Source organism: Primulina eburnea, chromosome 17 (genome assembly GCF_022965805.1).
Source record: "Primulina eburnea isolate SZY01 chromosome 17, ASM2296580v1, whole genome shotgun sequence".
NCBI classification, from domain to species: Eukaryota; Viridiplantae; Streptophyta; class Magnoliopsida; order Lamiales; family Gesneriaceae; genus Primulina; species Primulina eburnea.
In genome coordinates this window covers 3,847,294-3,866,302 of record NC_133117.1, presented here as the reverse complement: position 1 = coordinate 3,866,302, position 19,009 = coordinate 3,847,294, and the positions used below count along the sequence as shown (strand labels likewise).

Sequence of the window (19,009 nt, the reverse complement as noted above, 5' to 3'; positions counted from 1 at the left end):
AAAAATGAACGGGAAATTTGAGTTCAGTCTTCAGCCGTCATTTTTTTTTGTGTTCAGTCCCTAGGTACTTTTTTAGTACCATATTTTCACATGAAGTATACCACATTTCCACATGAAGTGTATCACATTTTGTATGACATAGTACCACAATTTTGTGGGTAGGGAGTGAAGCCAAAAAAATTTTTGGATTGGGGATTTTTCACCAACTTCCCCAAAAATGAACGTCAAGGAAAAATAACATGTGCTACAAAATGAGCTACGTTATTAGTTAATCTATGTTCACGAACATCTGTAATTATTGAAGTCTTCAAACAATCTTGAATTTCTGATGCACACACTCCAAGTATCTAAAATTTTGATGATGGACCGTGACCGCATGTATTGTCAATAAAGAATATGATGAAACTTAGATAAATTTCTTTTATTTTTTTTAGTATGTCTTTATTTAATTTGAAAATTTTAATTAACAAAACATTAAAGATAACAAATTATTTATATAAATATTTATAATGTAAAATTAGAAAGTTATTTATATAATTTTTTATTTTTTAAAAAGATTGTTTGATATATTTTTCATCAATTTATATTAGATAAATGATAAAGATGATGATATATCATTGATTTTGAGTTAAAATCTTATATAGAGAAATTAAATATGAAAATAGAAAAGAAAAGTTAGATATTTAGGTGGAAAAAAAAACCGCCTAAGCATCATCTAGCCAGTCTTCTAAGCACTAGATGGCTGGTGGCCGCCAGATTACCGCTTACCGCTTTTCAGAAAACTGAAATTTAGAGATATTTAATAACACATCATGAAAGAAGAAACATTATTATTTTGAGTTTTGATACTGCTATTTGACGAGGTCTTAAGTGAAACAAATTTAGCCTTGCAAAATCGAAAAATGGGAAAAGTCTGAAATTTTGATATATTTATTTGCAATTATATTGTGTTTAAAAAAATAATGGTTGAATACTAAAACATTAAAATTTCAACTTCTTTTATCACTGAAGAAACACGAGATGTAGTTATAAAGTAGGTGTTGAGATGGTCTAATGGATTTTTATCTGTAAGACGGGTCAACCCTAACGATATTCACAATAAAAAGTAATACTCTTAGCATAAAAAATAATATTTTTTCATTGATGATCTAAATAAGAGTTCCGTATCACGAAATTGATCCATGAGACCGTCTCACGAAAGTTTTTGTGATACTTATATCATAATGAGATAAGGTAATCAATTTCATCACATTATTGTACATGCTCTTAAGCCTCGACTATTATTTGGTTTTGTGCAAATTCAAAGTGATTCTTGTACTATCCAAGCACACACATCACACACATGTGGTTGCCACAAAACAAAAACACAAATTTTCAATTTTAGTGATTTTATTCAAAATTAAATATTCCATCCAAACAAAATTAATTGCGAGAGAATGTGCTCCACTCGCGGTAGGTAATACCTTTTTGATAAGTGGATCCTATTATGAAAACATGTAGGGGCCACGTTGATCCAACGGATGTGTTTGAGTAAATCTCCAGGTGTGTTACTTCAGGCCAACAGGAACTAATTTTTCTGTTTCTTCTACTCCAAATCAAGAGAAAAGGTAAGCCAGATGGGTTTTTTTTTTACCGTTTTCTGTGGATGCTGCGTTTAGATTTTGTGAAGTTTTGCATTTTCTTTAGTGCGTGTGTGTGTGTTTGTTGAAAGTGTTGATTTTTATTGGTTCATGAGCATGGTTATGTTGATACAAACACTGCTTGATTTAGTTCAGGCCCGAATCTTGTCATTTCTTGCGTGTGATTATCAGAGGTTCTGCAGTAAGGACTTGTGTAGAATTGTCAGAATTATGTTGGACGAGGGAAAAGATCTTGATTTTTGAGTGAAGAAAGCTGCAGAAAAGCTTCTTGACTTGGTGTCTGTGTCTAATTATCGATGGATTTCTCATTTGAATTTGGATTCTGAAGAAGAACATGTGGAGGACGAGTTTCAAACGGTGCCGGATTGGCTTAGGGATGTTGCTAGAGACAATAATCCATTGTTTTCTTGGCTTATTAAATCTTGAAACACCCTCTAGCGTGTGAGGTGGTCGTGAAGATGAATCATACTTTGGTCTGAACGAGGAGAAGAAAGAGGGATTTGGATGAAGTGGCAGAAGAATATGATGCGGAGGGAATGGCCATTGATGAGCCTTTAGATGCTAATGTTGAGATTTAAAAATGTGGCAAAATCTCTTGAACACCGACTTTTATATGTGGATTCTGCTACAAACGCTGTGGAATTGGCCAAGGAAATAAGTGAACTTTGCATCAGAAATGAATGAAACTCTTTGGCAGTTCTAAATTTGATTGCACCATGGAATACAGATGATGAGACTTCTTCAGTTTTAATCTCCCATTTGTCTTATGGAAATGAAGGAGATCTACTTAATTGGCCGACTCAAATTTTCTGCTCTGTTATTCTTCATAAGTTTCTTGCTCTCTATGAACCTTTGGCTCGTGTGCTAATGGATTCCACAATAGAATACTGCTAGGTGCATCAGAGATCTGCTGAGTATTCCCTTTATTTCCATTGATTCCATGTAACGATTGAGTCAAGAATCTTATTTGTGATGTAATTACTAGGATAGTTAAGGAATCCCTGCGCCCTTCTCGTATTTTCCTCATTGTGACAAAAATTGCTTTGCAGATATAAAGGAGCCTTGAAGTTAATATGCCTTCCCAAATCCCAATCACCGATGCCTAATTAAAGATGAACTGGTGTGGACGGAATTTTTGTTTTGCTTATTTCAGAACATCTTGAATCTTAATGTTAAGTTGACTCTAGATTCAGTCGATTTTCGAATATGTGAATTTGCAGAGAAGTATTCAAAGTTTTTGAAATTTGGCAATTTCCTTTTATGCTTTGTCAAGAAATGTGCTCCCTTGTAGGGGCCTCCCAAGCTTTTGGTAACTGCAGTTGTCGCGAATATTAGTACCCTCGTAACCAAATCTGTATTATCAAAATTGTCTGGCATGTAGCCTTTCTTGGCATTACTAAAATTTTCTGCATGTGCTTTGTCATCCCATCATGCTTATGTGGAGAGCTCTAGGTTGAGTTCTGTATGGTCCAACATGTTTATCTTGCTGAACTTTTGTGATGAATACCCTCCTGTAAGGTTTGTTTTTGAGAGGCCATATTTCTCCTCTTAAGATGTATCTTGACCTAGAAATCTATGGCTGTAATGATTAGGCTTTATGGAAAATAATATAGGATTGATATTATGATTGAAATAAATAGCAGTTTTGATTCCATGCGCGAAATGAAACAATGAAGAGTATGATTTCTGTTGCAGTACAGGCTTCATGAATTGCCATCAGCATTATTTCTACACACTCAAAGTAAGAGACTAATGTATTATGATCCCATGAACATGGGATTAAAGTGTGTACATGTTGAATAAGTGAAAACCGTTGAGAGTGGGCTGCCATGAACATCGGTTTCTGAAGGAGTGTCCAATATTATAAATTACATCTTCTAAGTTTGGAAGGCTCTCCCACTTGATTAAAAGGCTACTCTTTGGGTTTGGACTCTGGTCTAATAAAATCTCTCTTCAGTTTCATGTACACCATACCTGGACTTTTACTCTTATCAGCTAAGATATGTGGAATACATACGGGAATTGGAAATCATTATTTAAGCGCAGTGCTGTTAGTTCATGTTGAAATGACTCTGGCGACGTTTTTCAGTGTTCCACAGAATTGGTTTACAAATATTTGCCTCTGACGCCTCAAGGAGAAAAACGTTTAACAGTTCTGGAGACACTTGGATAAAAAAATTAAGCATTGAATGCTGTTAAACGAAGATCTTAAGACACTTAAAGAGTTCAAACATGCTCATACTTTACACCTTAAACACCCAAACATTTACTTTATTAAGGTTAAAGTTAAGGAAGCAGAGTACAGCAGCTTCACTTGAACTTTGAGCCACAAAAGAGAAAAAAGAAAAAAAAAAGAGGTAACTGAGAGAAAGAGTGACACAGCACACACGGGGTGACATGACAATTACATAGATGGACAGAAGAAATTTTATCAGTCTTCTGTGGTAAGAATGCTTTGATGTCCATTGACCGAATCCTTCAGGGACTGAAACCGAAGACCCTTGTCTCCAAACTTGGTTTTCATATAAAGATTCAGATAATCTTGGAAGCAGATGTCATTGGGAAGTAATAGCTTTGGTGCCGGAGATATTATCGCATCTCCTGCAGGGTTGTAGAAGGTGGCAATGGAGAGCCGGTTACCATCCTTCATGGCCATAACTCGGTGTGTAACACTCTTGTATACTCCATTGCTTAATATTTCGATCTGATCACCAATATTAACAAATATCTTGTTCTGCTTGGAAGGCGGGATTCTTACCCATTTCCCATCTTTGAAGAACTCGAGACCCGGGACTTGGTCATCTTGGAGCAAGAGAATTATACCCCCAGCATCTGTATGCTCTCGAAGGCCTCTAATAAGTTCGGGGTGTGGGCATTGAGGGTATATTGCCACTTTTGTTCCCACATAATTTCCCTGACTTCCTGAAAATGCCTTCATAATGTGATTCTTCTCTATTCCCAGGTTCTCACACATCAACTCTGAAAGCTTTTCCGCCAGCTTAATTAGCTGATCGATGTATTCTTCCATTGTTTTTCTGCATATAAATTGCAATAATTTTCCAGATGACACTCGAGATGGTAGTAAAATTTCAATAAAGTTAGATGTTATCTATCTTGTTTGTTCTTTGAGAGAATCTTGAATGTTCATTTGCTAATTTAATGACTCACATGAGGTCTATCGAGAGGCCGGTAAGCTCATGGATGTTAGAACTCGGGCGATGCTTTATGAAGAAGGTGCTTTCCCAATCTTTTTCCTTGATAAATCCATTGCTTTCCAATCTCTTTGCCATTTCTGAGCTCTCAAACTCATCTTTCATATTGTTTTTATAACGCAGATTCATCAAGTGCTTCACTCTCTCCATGAGATCTTTCTCAACTCCATGGTTATCAACCTGCAGGTAGCAAACACCTCAAGTTTGAAAGAAATGCATGAATACTCAATGAAGATAATATGTAAATCATTTTCATTACCATAAAGAAACCCCATTTCTCACAAGCCTCGTGTAGAAGTGCCATCATTTCACTTCTCTTCTCACCGTCGAGGCCGTTGAGGTCAATCACAGGGATATCCATCTCCTTTCTTCTTCTTTTTTTAAAATCAGAGAAAGGATGTCTTATTTTAACTGTGATTCTGAATGAGTTAGATGTTCTAACTTGGAGGAATATATATAGGGCATCGACAAAGGAGTAGTAGGCATTTTTTTGTAGGTCGATATCTAAAGGTAATCTATGTAATCAGTGTACATATCTCGATGTAATGGAGAAAGAAACCATTTTTATATTAGAACAGTTGATTCTAAGGAATGGTAGTTAAAACCTTGTTGAAAGGAGAGTTATTTGTTGCATTGGGAAGATCAAAACATTTGGTTTTAGTTGATTTTCAATTATTTGACTTGCAAACAAACCTATCGTGTGCCTGCCATAGATCTTTGCTTGTGGGATGTCTTTGCTTTCAGAAGTGGCGAACAGCAAGTCCGGACGGCATGAAGTACAAGTGCAAAATCTTATTATTCGAAAAACATAAGTTCCATCTTCTAGGATACGCAGCGCATGAGTCAGGGTAGCAGTATAACTTGCTTGGACAAAAAAATATACAGAGTTTCAAGTTTTTCTCCATACGCCCCCGATGCATAATAACTGTGGGATGGCTTCGAAATACATGGGATCGATCCAACGACGAAGACCACTCAGTCATAATCTTACTGGATGTACTCCTGTGATTATCTACTCAAGTCATATTGTTTGATTGGATTCTACCTTTGACCTTATCACTCATGTGATTCCTTCCCACCCGGCATATTTTTACATGTAAACTGGGATTAATATATGCTTTCTGTTGAGTATTATTTACTGTAGTTGATGGCTTCTTGCATTTTAATTCACTAGGAAGTTGCACGTGCGTTGCACGTGATATCCCGATGATTATTGTCCAAATTTTGTGTGTGCAAACTTTAAGTTAAATTATACAATTAAAAACTATCTATAAAAGAATATGATGATATATAATCACTTAATGAAAATAAAATTTATGTAAAAATGTAAACACAAATATTTATTAATAGGGAAATTGAAATATAAGACCAAAAATAAAAAACAATAAAAAAGCATAATGCACTAAGTTTTGATGGAATCGAATTTTTTCTTGCTTGATCTTCATAGATGCCACAGTTTGTGTGACATTTTTAGTTTTGACTTGTCTCTTTCGCTTTGTGGAGGAAGAAAGCTTGTCATCATCTTCAATCAGGATGTGGGCACTTCTTTTAGCATCATCAGCTAATTTTTTGTTGTTTTGTTGGCTTCGTGTCTTGGACATAGAACTATGTTTGATGGTTTTTCTCTTTATAAAAGTTGCAATTTTTTCATCATCTTCAATTTGAATTTCAGCAGTTGCATTGACATCTTTGAATTTTCCTGATTCTTGCTTTTGCAGGGGCTTTTGAAATCCTTCAACTGTAATAGAATAAGTTGCATTATTGGTCGGAGTTTTTTCAGCAAATTTGAAAAGAAAGATGTATTCTTCTTTTTCTGGCATTTCAAGGGCCATATAATATGGCGAAGCACTTGCATCCTACACAAAAGCAAACACAAGTTAGTTATAGAGTTTTAAAGTTACGGTGTTATTTGTAGTAATGTGGGTTAAACTAACCTCAGCGACTGATTTGATGTAGTCTTTCACTGAACAACCAATAAAAGCAGTAGCTACGTCTTCAAATATTGTAATTCTTACATTGTCATTATCTTTTTTGACATTTATTGTAACTCGATACCTGTGCATATGGTAGTATGATAAAAAATATAAATGTATGCTATTATTTCATGAATAAAAAACAAATATAATGGATTTATACCTTGGCACTGCTTCTACGTGTATATTAACCATTTGGTACAAGATGTCGCATCATTTGTTTTAATAATTGCCCTCGAACAATTGTTACAAGCTTCGTACCAAGGGTTCAATCTGTTTTCAACTTCAAGTACATATCTTTTGAAAAAGTAGTATGTGTTCTAGTTCATTAGAACATAAGATCGATGCATTCGATAAACCAAATAAAATTAGTGTATTGGATAAATGGGAGAAACAATTATTGCAATAAAAGGAAAAAATGGTGAACTTTGTCTCTTACCTCGGTTAAATTTTTGCGTTCATTGAGCAATTGATTGATGGTGATTTCTTTAGAAGATTTCAGTTTAGTAGCCAGCCACAAATCATTAAGATTGTGGTCATTAAAACCCGAGTTCAGCCTGTTTGTCAAAAACAACAAGAAGTATTAGTAAAAAAAAATGTGATTATAAGATGTTACAACAAAAGTGAATTTTCGACTTGTTATTACGTAATCAATATTTTTTTTTGATAGAGTAAATTATACAATAATCTTATTAACTTGGTTCATTTGAAATTGCAATTATCATAGGCATGCGTACAAAATAAAAAATTGATGCTCGGGGAAATAATAGAATTCAGTTTGCTTACCATATATTTAAGTTACTTGATTCGGTGCATGGTGGGTTTAGAAATATCGTAGTAGTATATGTGGATTTCAATTGAACTGTGTCTGTGGAAAAAAAACAGAGAAGTGAGTAATTTAAATTATTGATCAATAAATTTATAATATAAGTGACAATACCTTGGTAAGGTTGTATTTTCATATTTGAGAAAGCAATTATGGGCTTCTCATTCACCATTTCCTCTAACCATTGGCCTTCATTGAAAGCGAGATCGTCCCACAAATTTATTGTAACAGTATCATGTCTGAGAAAATTTATGACAATATAACATAAACTTTGAAAGAATTGAAATGCAATAAAATGGTTGTACTCACAGAAGGTTCATCAAAATGACTTCTCTCCGGCAGCCTGTGCTATTGTCATCCCTACGAAACTGGATCGATTGCTTGACTTTCATGATGACACCTATGACATCTAATAAATAACGGATAGTAATTAGTTATACTAATAAAAAAAATGATTGATATATTTACAAATCAAATGATTGTTGAGAACTACCGAGTGGATGAGCATCTTGTGAAGATTTCTTAATGTCCCCAAACTCACAAAAACTGAAAGTGTTGTTAGAGAAACTGATAATATTATCTGTTTCTGTGATTGTTGTATTCGTTTGTAGGACCAGCTCAATTTTCGGATTGATGTTCGGGAAATTTTTGTTAATTTCCCTTATGTCTGGATTAAATATGTTGTAACTTCTGTTGAACTTGAGTTGTTCATGAAAGTATTGCATGGCATTAGCAAAAACAATCCCATATATCATAGTACCCTGCAACAAATAAGGGAGGTCAAAATTTAAAAAAACAACCAAAAAAATGCGAGATCAGTCAATTTAGAAGACAAAATATACACCTCCAATTTAGCACTTTAAATTTTAATGAATATTCTGCTAGTGTTTATATAATGTAATCTATTTAAAAGATAAATCAATGAACTGTTTATGATGGGGAAAAAAACCACGTAAATATACTTCACATATATAGTGCTAGAAGCACATAAATTAGAAGTTTTCATAAAAATATTTAATAATACCTCTTCATCCAAAAATATTATCTTCCGGATTGGTTTCGAATTTGCCTTTGAAAATAGGCTGCTTCCTTGTCGAAGAACCTTAAGCACGAGCGTAGTAGCCTTTTGATTTGGTTGCAGAGAAGTAATAGAAGAAAAATCTGAAGAAGCCATTGAAACGAAGTTGTTTAATCCGAAGACAAGAAAGAAGAAAAGTTATAAGCTTTTGAATTTGGAGAATAACGTGTCTTTATAAATGAGTAATCTCACTTAAAACACATTAATTACGTATAATTTTTTCCAAAATACAATTAAGTAATGTATAACCAAGAATCTGCCGTTTTCAATTTTGAAAATTTGAAATGTGACCAATAGAATTTATTATTGATGGGGGAAAAATAAATAAAATATTTGGACTTATCTTCTCTTTTGAACCAAGTGGTGGACGAGGATGATATTGTGGAAACAGCTGTCCCAATTTTCCACAGACATCCTAGAGAGCAAATCATGAAATGTATTAAGAAATTGATTATAATGTAACTGAAAAGCTGTGAATGTTAGATAAGTTCAAACAGCAATTAGAAATTGAATTATATATACATATATGTATAATTGTTGTCATTGATTTAATTTATTTTATATTCTAAATAGGAGGAAAAAAACCATGTAAAAAAAAAAATTACATTAACTAAATAAATTCATATTTGGTCGGGTGAAAACAATGCTTGATATGTAAAGATGAGCCTACAATGAAAAATAAATATTTGAACATTTAAAATAAACATCAAACTGCGCAATCTGCTGGGCGTGAATCTTGATTTCAAAATAAACATCAAACAGGAGCATCGTCTTTGACTCTTTGCCAGTCACATAGGCATCAAATGTCTATTTGATCGAATCGCCAATAAGGAGGCCAAAAAACAGAAATTTAAAAACCGACCCAAGAAAATTTTGAAGCCCAAAACGCAACCATTAAATAATCGACTGAATATCAAACATATATCTACAAAAAAATCATCAACGAAAATTCTTTGATCTTTGATCGATCAAACCCATCAGCCTCCAAGATACCAAAACCCCAACATTCTCCGTTCACTCATAAAGAAACCCAGATAAATTAATTAAAAATCACACTACACTGATAACACAAGCAGGAAGCATACTTACGATGTTGTCTCTCTGAATCTGAACTTTCTTGAATGGTGAAGACGCGGCTCAGTCAGAAGCCATTGCACGAAAAGGAACTGGAGAAAGCGAAAATAAATTCAAGTTGTTCCCCCAATAGAGAGATGCGGGAGAAGAGCAGCTGATATTGAAGTTGAAAATAATAAATACATATGAGAAAATTAAAAAAAAATTCAAAAATATATGAAATGCTTTTATTTAATATTAATTTATTTAAAATGTTATTTTGATTTATATTGTTTGGGCCTTTGGCCAAATACCCCAAATTCAATGTACTACATCTCAGTAACCCAAAATCGAATAAAAACCATAAAGTTCGTGGAAATGGATAAAGAAACATTTCATTCCCTTCACATATTAAATACAATTAATTTTATTTACGTATTGCGGAGAATTTGGAGTCTGCCCTCATAAACGAATTAAAAATCAATGAAAAATAGCAATATAAAAAAGTAGGCAATAAATTAATGATTGAAATATAATAAATAACCAATGAATGCAAAATAAAAAAAAATAGTTGTGCAGAATAATAAGACTCCAATCCAGTAGGGGTGTGTTTGGTTGAGTGGATTAAATAAGGATAGATTAATAGTCCAATATTTATCGTTAAAATTTTAAGTTGTTTTAATAATCATTTTGACCCGTTTTAAGATCCAATTTTATGGATAACTATTTGATTAATAAAATTGAATCTTAAACCGAGTCAAAATGATTATTAAAACATCTTAAAATTTTAACGATAAATATTGGACTATTAATCTATCCTTATTTAATCCACTCAACCAAACACACCCTAGGAGTAAATAGAATGAATTAAAGTACAAGTTATAATCATTATTTACCCAGGATAAGGTTGTTTGTTTTTGCAAAGATAATGTATTGAAAAAAGGAAAATTTAAACTTGTAAATAACTTAAAATTTTAGAGCATTTACAATGCTTTTTTGAGCATATGGGAAATAATATTTTTTGAAAGTTTAGTGAAATAATATCATTTGTAATTTAGAGCATTTACAATGAATTTTTGAGCAAATGGGAAATAATATTTTTTGAAAGTTAAGTGAAATAATATCATTTGTAGTTTGGGAAGATATTATATATTTGTAATTTAAAAACACTTTGTTGATAAGTCATGATGGAAAGGAAATAAATATTCCTTTTTTTTTTTGTATATGTGAAATGAAATAATAACAAAATAAGTTCATATTTTTACTTTCTTGGGTTTGCTGAAGTTCATGATGACACATAATCCTGATAGTTGTCCTCTGTTTCTGCACATCGAAAGCAAAAAACATTTGGGTATGCAGTTCAGTTGTAATCAAATAAATTCTTATAAATGATTACAATATTCCCTATATTAGAAATCATCACGTGAAAAAAGAAATGTAGATTTTCATAATTTATTGGAAAAGCATAAAGTAAATACCTCGAGCAAGAACTTCATGGTACACAACATTTCTCGTCCATGTATCACCAATGCTTGTGTTTGTGCTTGGCTTAATTAAGACTTTTGTATTTGCCATTGAAGTACCTCGAGATAGTGCAACATATAATTGTCCATGTGAAAATACAGGTTGCGGTAAATATACGCCAACGAATGGAATAGTTTGTCCTTGTGCTTTGTTAATCGTCATTGCGAAACACAATCGAATTGGAAATTGCTTTCTTCTAAATTGGAAAGGGTAGCCTTCATTTTCTGCAGGAGATAAAGGTATTCTCGGAATGAAAACATGTTTTCCGGTATGATGGCCAACTGTGATTTCTGCGTGGATGACATTATCTTGGAATCCTCGACATACCATTCTCGTCCCATTGCACAAACCATCTGATGGATCGAGATTCCTCAACAACATAACTGTACAATTCTTTTTCAAAACCAAACGATGAGGAGGCATGCCATTTGGAGTTAATGAGTTAAGAAATTCCGGTGGATAAAAATTTTGAGTGTCATCAACTGCTTCATCAAAACTTGTGAAAGTTCTTGTCTCACCAGGGAATGATTGAATTATTTTATCATTCAACTTGTCAACATACTCATTCTTTGATGCAAGTATAGCTCTATTTGTCATGTAATCAGTTGAATGGAAATTTTTCTCTAGATTTGGGAAAATATGATCAATAAGCTTTTGTTCAGAGGAATCTTCATCATCATAATCACCATCATATTTTATAATCATATCATCTGGAATTTTGATATTGCCATCCGCATCTGAACGTTCAGTACCGTAGCCCACACGTAGCAAGAAATCACTAAACAAAGGATCTGATCTTGCTCGCATATTTTCTGAAAGAGTTAGATGATAAATTTGTTCGTATAAATATGATTTCACCAAACTTGCATTAATAGTTTCTTGAACAGATGCTTTAGGAACAACTGGTAGAACTTGCATAAAATCACCTCCAAGAACGACCACTTTTCCACCGAATGGTTTCTGGATTCCTGTTAAGTCTCGTAAACTTCTGTCAACTGCTTCAATTGCTAACCGTTTTGCCATCGGTGCCTCATCCCATATGATTAAATGGGTTTTTCTACATAACTCTGCAAGTCCGCTTTGTTTCGATATTGTACAAAAACTTTTATCATGCAAGTCAATGGGAATTTTAAATCGTGAATGGGCTGTCCGACCACCAGGCAATATAGATGCCGCAACTCCTGAAGTTGCTGTAGCAAGTGCTATCATTTTTCTTGATCTTACATTGGCCAATAAAGCACGGTATAAATAAGTTTTCCCTGTTCCTCCAGGTCCATCGACAAAGAATAATCCATTTTTTTGTGCATCTAGACAATCAATTATTGTAGAGAATGCATGTCGTTGAGCTGTATTCAGGTTGGATTGAGCTAAGTAATCTTCATCTGGAATGTGAACGGACAACTCATCGAGAATTTCTCGAGGGATTTCTTCACTTGGTTCATCTATTGGAGTTGTTGCTTTTGGCAGGTCATAAAGTCCAATATCTTTGCCCATGCTTTCTAGAAGCATGCTGAGACTTTGTAATGTTTTTGCCGTCAATAATCCCCTGCATATAGAGAATTTAATTTTGAAGTCTTCGGACATTGCTTCAAAATAAGTCTCCCATAGTTTTCTAACATCTGTTGGCTCACAATATACCAAAATCGTTGCAAACAATCTTCGTAATGCGTGTGGCATTTGGAAGCTAACAGCCTCATTTAAACACTCAAAAATGCTTCTATCTGATTCAAGAAGACCTCTTCTTTGTGCAGCCTCTTTGAAAGTAAAGCAAATATTTCCGTCGATTGTTAACAGATTGTCAAATGATGTTGGACCTCTAACATGATTAAGCAACAGTCTTAAATAATATCTTTCACCTTCCACGGGATTAGCTCCATTTACACGACCAATTACCTTCCCTTTTTTCCTCTCTTGCCAAAACTTGTTCTTTTTATCCCACACATAATATTCTGGAAATTCACTATATAAAAGAGCTTTCGCTCTATCATTTGTTGCGCACATCTGAAAAAATTCTGTTAGCATTGTTTTGGAGACATGCTCCCACTGTAGAACATTTTTGAGACTTTGATTCTTCCAAAAGGTGACACATTGTTTATTTGGCAAGTGCAGTGGCAAATTAATCACTGCTGGGGATATCTCATTGAGGTCAAACCCAAATATCCTCCAAACAACTTCTTGTGCTGACACCCATCTTGCATCTTGGAAGTTTTTAATCTCATCTATTACGTTTTCTCCATCATCATGAGCAATATGCACTGCCACTTTATCATGTCCTTTATAAATATATTTGTATAGGTATTTCACAGCTGTCAACCCAGAGCAAACTTCCACATTAATGTGACAATCATACCTTAACAGGAGGTAAGGATTATGAGGAACCACCCATTGGGTATTAAGCTTTGCTCTTCTCACATCTATTGTTTGGCCATTGTTTCTTCTTCTATATATTGGATATCCATCTTTTCCTTGTGTTGTAGTTTGACAAAATACCCTTGGATAATGACTTTTACATTGTCCATTAACCATGCAAGAATTTTTTTTATTCATATCTCCACAAGGACCATGTATCATATGTTTTACAACCAAATCATATAGCTGAGGATGTGTATCTTTGTTAGGAAGTTCCGCAGATACATAATAATCAAACTGATCAGGAGTATTTATTTTGAAGGTAGGTTTTAGTATGACCAACATGTGAACATGTGGTAATCCCCTTTTTTGGAACTCAATTACATAGACATATGCAGCGACTTTTCCAAATATTTCTTTTTTGATTATCTGAGTTTTCAAATCATGTAATTTTGCTCGAAACACCCTTGATGTTAAGTCTGGCCGGTCCTGAGCCTTTTGTCCTTCTTTAAGATTATCCTTTATCTCTTTCCATTCTGGATTACAAGTCATTGTAATGAAGAGATCTGGTTTACCAAATGTTCTCACTAATGCCATCGCATCAAGATATCTACGTCGCATATCCCTTGGACCTCCGATGAAAGATGCTGGTAGTACAATTCTTTGGCCAACTTCACTGCCTCTAGTTTCTCCTCTAATAATGCTGTCTACTATACCTTGATAAAACTCAGCTCTCATCTCAGCCTGATTTCTTCGATAATAGTCCAACCTAGTCGTTTCAAGCTTTATATACATATCTACTATGTACTGTTGGAACAATCTACCCGCATATAGAAGAACCGATGTCAAATGATCTCTCATTTGTAACTTATAACAATAATATTCTCGACATGACACCATTTTATTGCTTTCTTTACTGATACCTATGATAATATGAAGAAAAAAAAATCATTAATAAAAAAGCTAAATTATTTATATCAAATGGTTAATTGCGCAAGCAACACATGCAATGTTGGTGTAAACATTTAAATTCAAATTCAACATCAGTACTTTTTAATTTAAATTAATAATAGTGAAAATGATTATTTGCACAAATAACATATTAGTAATTTTTTTGGTTTAATCAGTTTTAATTGTAGATTGGTGCACAAACGTATATTAATGGTATCAATAAGCTTAGAAAATATAGATTACACATAGTAATGAAGAAAAAATAAATAAAAGTACCTTGTTGTTCTTGGTTAAGCATATCTTCAATGGACGAAAAATTAGTTTCTCGTGTGGAAGTCTGTTTGTTGCCACATATACTTGAACCAGTCGTGTATTTCGGAATATTTTGGTGCCAACCATTTTCTCCTAGTGGAAAAAGAAGTGGATATTGTAATGGATCAAAACATCCGAAATAATGTTTAATTCTATGATATTCATCATTATGTCCATGGATAACAATATCTCTATCATATGGTATATCAGGATTGTTTCCTTCAATCCAAATTGCAGCAACTTGGTCAGCTGTTGGTGAATTGTAACAACGTTGATCGAGCCCCACATTTTGACGTATATGAAGATTTATTTTGTCGATACAAGGAATATCATTTATCCTCCGCAACAATTCCGCATAAGGGTTATTTCCCATAACTTTCATCAAGACTTTCATAGTATCTTCATTAATCTGGGTGTTTTCCATTATATTCATTCTATTATGTAGCTCATTGTCAATATCCCAGAAATATAATTGAAAATGAGAAGGTCCACCTTCATTAGGCACTAAAGACGGAAGGTTGTGAAATATTTGGCCTAAGGCTCTAAAAGTGTAAACCCCTCGGCTCGAAGATGCTAGTTCTTTATCAATCTTAACCCCCAATGAAGTGAATGAGAAGATACTATTGTAAGCTCGCACATTTTTCCGAAATTGTATAGCTTCTGTTGATTCATAGTCAGTGAATAAATTGAGCATATCAGGTGGTACTTCTGTGGCTGCGAGCTTTATCTTGCCATTATCGCAACAAAAAGTTGGAGGCTCAAATTGAAATTTCTTAGCACCACAATAACAACATATATGCATCGGATGTAGCTCATGTGGCTGAAGCAATGTTGACTCATGTGTTGATCCATCTAACCACAATAATAAAATAAAAATATAAAATATAAGTGTTAAATAACAAATATATTTTTAAGTTATTATTGATATCAATTTGACATTTGACGTTGATAGATACCTAGATTTTGTAAAGCCTTGAGCAACCCATCACAATTTTGTTTGTGCGCTTTTTGAGATGTGGTAGGATGGAAATCAACAGCTTTTCTTTTCTTCCGATTTTCCAAAACGTTATCAATATATTGTTGACGCTCATGAGCTGAGAAGGTCTTATATTTTTTCCGTGAACTCGCTGAGCTATTCTTTTTCACCTCATCTTTAAATTGTATGAAGTTTAGGTAATTAGCATAGGATATAAGAATATATTGTATCGATAAACCAAATAAACTTTTCAAAGACGTTTCACCTTCATAGCGCACATTATGGTGAAGAAGTTGTTGTGTTTCTAATCCAGCCGTCACGCCAAACAACATACTGTTTGGAAAAAGATGGATGAAGATTGATGGTAAGAACTTTCAATAATATACTCTATCATATTAAGTATAAATGAATTAAACTGAATAACACATATAGAATGACATAAAAGGATTTGAACTAAGCAATCAAGATATAAGAAATACCTTTTGGAATAAGATGTTGATGTTTTTCTACCCATTACATCAACAAACTGATAAATATGATCCTGAAATTGAAAATAAGTCATATTCAATATCCAAATCTGTGGGACTCGTTTTTAATATTTTGCTAAAAAAATATTTTAAATTATTTTACACATATATTTATGCAGTTATGGATGGTTCTTAGCCTAAAATTGATGTCATATAAATTGACTTCAAAGAATTGTCGTGAGTTGACATGGACACGGACATGCTCTACTTCTTCATTTGCTAATGTTAAGATGCAGTTTTTTGCCTTAATTGTTCAGTAGAATGGTAATTAAATGTGCCTTGGTTCCTATTTGATTTGCCATTTTTCTCGTCTCCATTTTCTGAACATATTTGCATTTGCATGAAAATCTTATTCTTTAATTAATAATTTACTTTCTTTCACTTTAATTTGTATGTTATCCATTATTCTGCAGGCGCATTAATTGGTAGTATGAGAATGAGGACGGGATCGTGACTCATAAATAGTTTTAATCGATTTTAGTTTCAAATATATTGGTTTCAAACGCAAAAATTTGTAACTTTAATAATTTAATTTATTTACTATGAAAATTTGCTTCATTGAATATAGTTAAATATTTAACAACTTGACCTATTAATTCACATTGAATTATCGATAATATAAGAAAAAAATTGAGCATGAAATTCAACAAATACTGACCCCTGTATTCAAATGCAAAAATTTGTAACTTTAATAATTTAATTTATTTACTATGAAAATTTGCTTGATTGAATATAGTTAAATATTTAACAACTTAACCTATTAATTCACATTGAATTGTCGATAATATAAGGAAAAATTTAAGTTTGAAAATCAACAAATACTGACCCGTGTATTCAAGTGCAAAAATTTGTAACTTTAATAATTTAATTTATTTACTATGAACATTTGCGTTATTGAATATAGTTAAATATTTAACAACTTGACCTATTAATTCACATTGAACTGTCGATAATGTAAGGAAAAAATTGAGTTTGAAAATCAACAAATACTGACCCCTGTACAAGCTTTAGACATTAGATTAAACTAACAATTACCAAAAGGCCACAAGGAGATTTCCATTCTCTTAACGTGAAAAAGTTGAACAGCAACAAATGAGAATGCATGCTGTTACCTTGTAAAGTCGGAGAAAATTTTATAGTGAGAAACTTGATAATGGTGAGAAGCTGTAAATTTATTAAATCCTCTTCAAATGTTTTTCTCCATACTTGTAGAGTTCATCAAGGAACAAGTTCTATCACAGTGTATGTATGGTGTGTTACAAAGTTCGGACCAACCTGGTATGCCCAATATTCTGACGATAGGTCAATGGTTGAACCGTTGCCTAAACCTTTCACCTAAACTGGATCTGTAATTCCTGCTCCCGAGAAATCAAATAAAGCTCCATAGTTCTGAAGTTGGAAAAGAATTGCATGTACAAGGAAATAATTCTCGATGCATGAATTTGCTAAAAGAAAGTATGCATAGCAAAACATTGGTCAGATGATGAGGAAACGGTGGTGAAGTTTCGGACCAATTAATCCAGCATTGAATAATTTGGAAGTATGCTTTTAAATAAAGCAAGAAGAAGCAATTTACATGGCTTGGTGGAATATGTTTGCCACTGAGAAGATCAAGCAATAAGGTGCCAAAACTGTAAATTACACTTTCTGGAGTGACTCTACCTGCCAAATTATAACAATGAAGTTAGGCAAACTTTATTTTCCATTCATTTAAGTGAACCAACAAAATGTTCACCAGAAATTACAAATAAATAAATAAACTCGCGAATTTTTGTGTTCATTATGTCACTCTGTATACATGGTTAAGCTTGTATACATGGTTAAGCTTGTAAACTCAATCACACATTATATAAAATGTTTGTAGGTATTTGAACAAACTTAGAAGGTGCATTAAAGTGTTTAATATATCACTTTGAAAATAATTTCTTTACCTTCCAAAGTAAAACATCTGGTCTTTTAAGCCCTTTTATGTCCTGAGGTTAACACTTCTTATTTTCAAATATGTAAAAATATTTGTTGCATGAATGAAAAGTTTGCATTAAAAACATATTCCAAGTTCAGGGAGTAAATGGTATCATACAACTCAAAACTTATTTACGAAGCGGCAGGGAAAATCTTATGAGATTCAATAGCGTATAAGACCTTATAAGATATTTAAGATAAGATTATCTGACTAACTCTTTAGCTATATCTATAATTTACATTCATGGAAGAGCCATATAATCAAAAGTTACTAAGTGAGAAAAGCTTCAAGAAAGAATCAATTACCTGTTCTTAAATATTCAGGAGGGGTGAATGATAAATTTGTACTGAAACTCTTTCCATCCCTGCTGTTCTTCATCAATCCAAAGCATGATAGCTTGGGATTACCATTCTTGAGCATAACAAAGTCAGACCAGGAAAAAAAAAGGAAAAGTAAAAGAAAGTCAGAATCATAACAATACATCCATTTTTAATCTTAACAGAACAGCATTATCAGAACACATTGGATGAAAGAGCGCACTTGATCGAACAAAACTCTGTAAGCATTAAGATCATGATACAGTGCCCGCCCTTTGCCACTGCAGTAGTCTACAGCTTGTGCTATG

The 19,009-nt window shown here is 33.2% G+C and overlaps 5 protein-coding genes and 2 long non-coding RNA genes across 11 annotated transcripts; 3 read left to right on the top strand and 4 right to left on the bottom strand.

Annotated features, from left to right (window-relative positions):
• Window positions 1-1,426: 1,426 nt before the first annotated feature.
• Window positions 1,427-3,996, top strand: LOC140818058 (uncharacterized). Of its 2 annotated transcripts, none has more exons than XR_012114898.1 (2): window positions 1,427-1,607; window positions 3,341-3,996. It is a non-coding gene; the product is annotated as an uncharacterized lncRNA (long non-coding RNA). The 2 variants fall into 2 exon arrangements; XR_012114899.1 differs by having other exon boundaries at window positions 3,336-3,996.
• LOC140818114 (uncharacterized) lies at window positions 1,618-3,996 on the top strand. The gene is given in 6 exon segments (XM_073177968.1): window positions 1,618-2,065; window positions 2,125-2,206; window positions 2,325-2,562; window positions 2,565-2,659; window positions 2,661-2,726; window positions 2,728-3,996. Coding segments are annotated over 6 exon segments (1,020 nt in total). The 5' UTR covers window positions 1,618-1,730; the 3' UTR covers window positions 2,932-3,996.
• Window positions 3,891-5,258, bottom strand: LOC140818056 (1-aminocyclopropane-1-carboxylate oxidase 1-like). The gene is made up of 3 exons (XM_073177875.1): window positions 5,112-5,258; window positions 4,809-5,032; window positions 3,891-4,675 (listed from the first exon to the last, which is right to left on the bottom strand). Exons 1-3 carry the CDS (start codon window positions 5,211-5,213, stop codon window positions 4,072-4,074), a joined length of 930 nt encoding a protein of 309 aa, XP_073033976.1. The 5' UTR covers window positions 5,214-5,258; the 3' UTR covers window positions 3,891-4,071.
• Window positions 4,178-6,029, top strand: LOC140818057 (uncharacterized). 2 transcript variants are annotated; one of them, XR_012114897.1, is made up of 5 exons: window positions 4,178-4,302; window positions 4,386-4,521; window positions 4,603-4,874; window positions 4,976-5,038; window positions 5,597-6,029. It is a non-coding gene; the product is annotated as an uncharacterized lncRNA (long non-coding RNA). The 2 variants fall into 2 exon arrangements; XR_012114896.1 differs by having other exon boundaries at window positions 5,566-6,029.
• Window positions 6,030-6,139: 110 nt separating this feature from the next.
• LOC140818725 (uncharacterized) lies at window positions 6,140-7,020 on the bottom strand. The gene is made up of 3 exons (XM_073178768.1): window positions 6,989-7,020; window positions 6,787-6,907; window positions 6,140-6,708 (listed from the first exon to the last, which is right to left on the bottom strand). The coding sequence occupies exons 1-3, from the start codon at window positions 7,018-7,020 to the stop codon at window positions 6,196-6,198; spliced, it is 666 nt and encodes a 221-aa protein (XP_073034869.1). The 3' UTR covers window positions 6,140-6,195.
• Window positions 7,021-7,222: 202 nt separating this feature from the next.
• Window positions 7,223-8,825, bottom strand: LOC140818724 (replication protein A 70 kDa DNA-binding subunit B-like). The gene is made up of 6 exons (XM_073178767.1): window positions 8,676-8,825; window positions 8,145-8,412; window positions 7,961-8,060; window positions 7,766-7,890; window positions 7,612-7,693; window positions 7,223-7,382 (listed from the first exon to the last, which is right to left on the bottom strand). The coding sequence occupies exons 1-6, from the start codon at window positions 8,823-8,825 to the stop codon at window positions 7,223-7,225; spliced, it is 885 nt and encodes a 294-aa protein (XP_073034868.1).
• Window positions 8,824-18,008, bottom strand: LOC140818055 (uncharacterized). 3 transcript variants are annotated; one of them, XM_073177874.1, is made up of 10 exons: window positions 17,998-18,008; window positions 17,697-17,776; window positions 16,374-16,435; window positions 16,160-16,227; window positions 15,875-16,069; window positions 14,883-15,770; window positions 11,261-14,578; window positions 11,048-11,105; window positions 9,815-9,957; window positions 8,824-9,144 (listed from the first exon to the last, which is right to left on the bottom strand). In XM_073177874.1, the coding sequence occupies exons 3-8, from the start codon at window positions 16,406-16,408 to the stop codon at window positions 11,068-11,070; spliced, it is 4,542 nt and encodes a 1,513-aa protein (XP_073033975.1). In that variant the 5' UTR covers window positions 16,409-16,435; window positions 17,697-17,776; window positions 17,998-18,008; the 3' UTR covers window positions 8,824-9,144; window positions 9,815-9,957; window positions 11,048-11,067. The 3 variants fall into 3 exon arrangements, with proteins under 3 accessions (XP_073033975.1, XP_073033973.1, XP_073033974.1); XM_073177872.1 differs by having other exon boundaries at window positions 9,819-9,957; XM_073177873.1 differs by having other exon boundaries at window positions 9,819-9,895.
• Window positions 18,009-19,009: the final 1,001 nt, after the last annotated feature.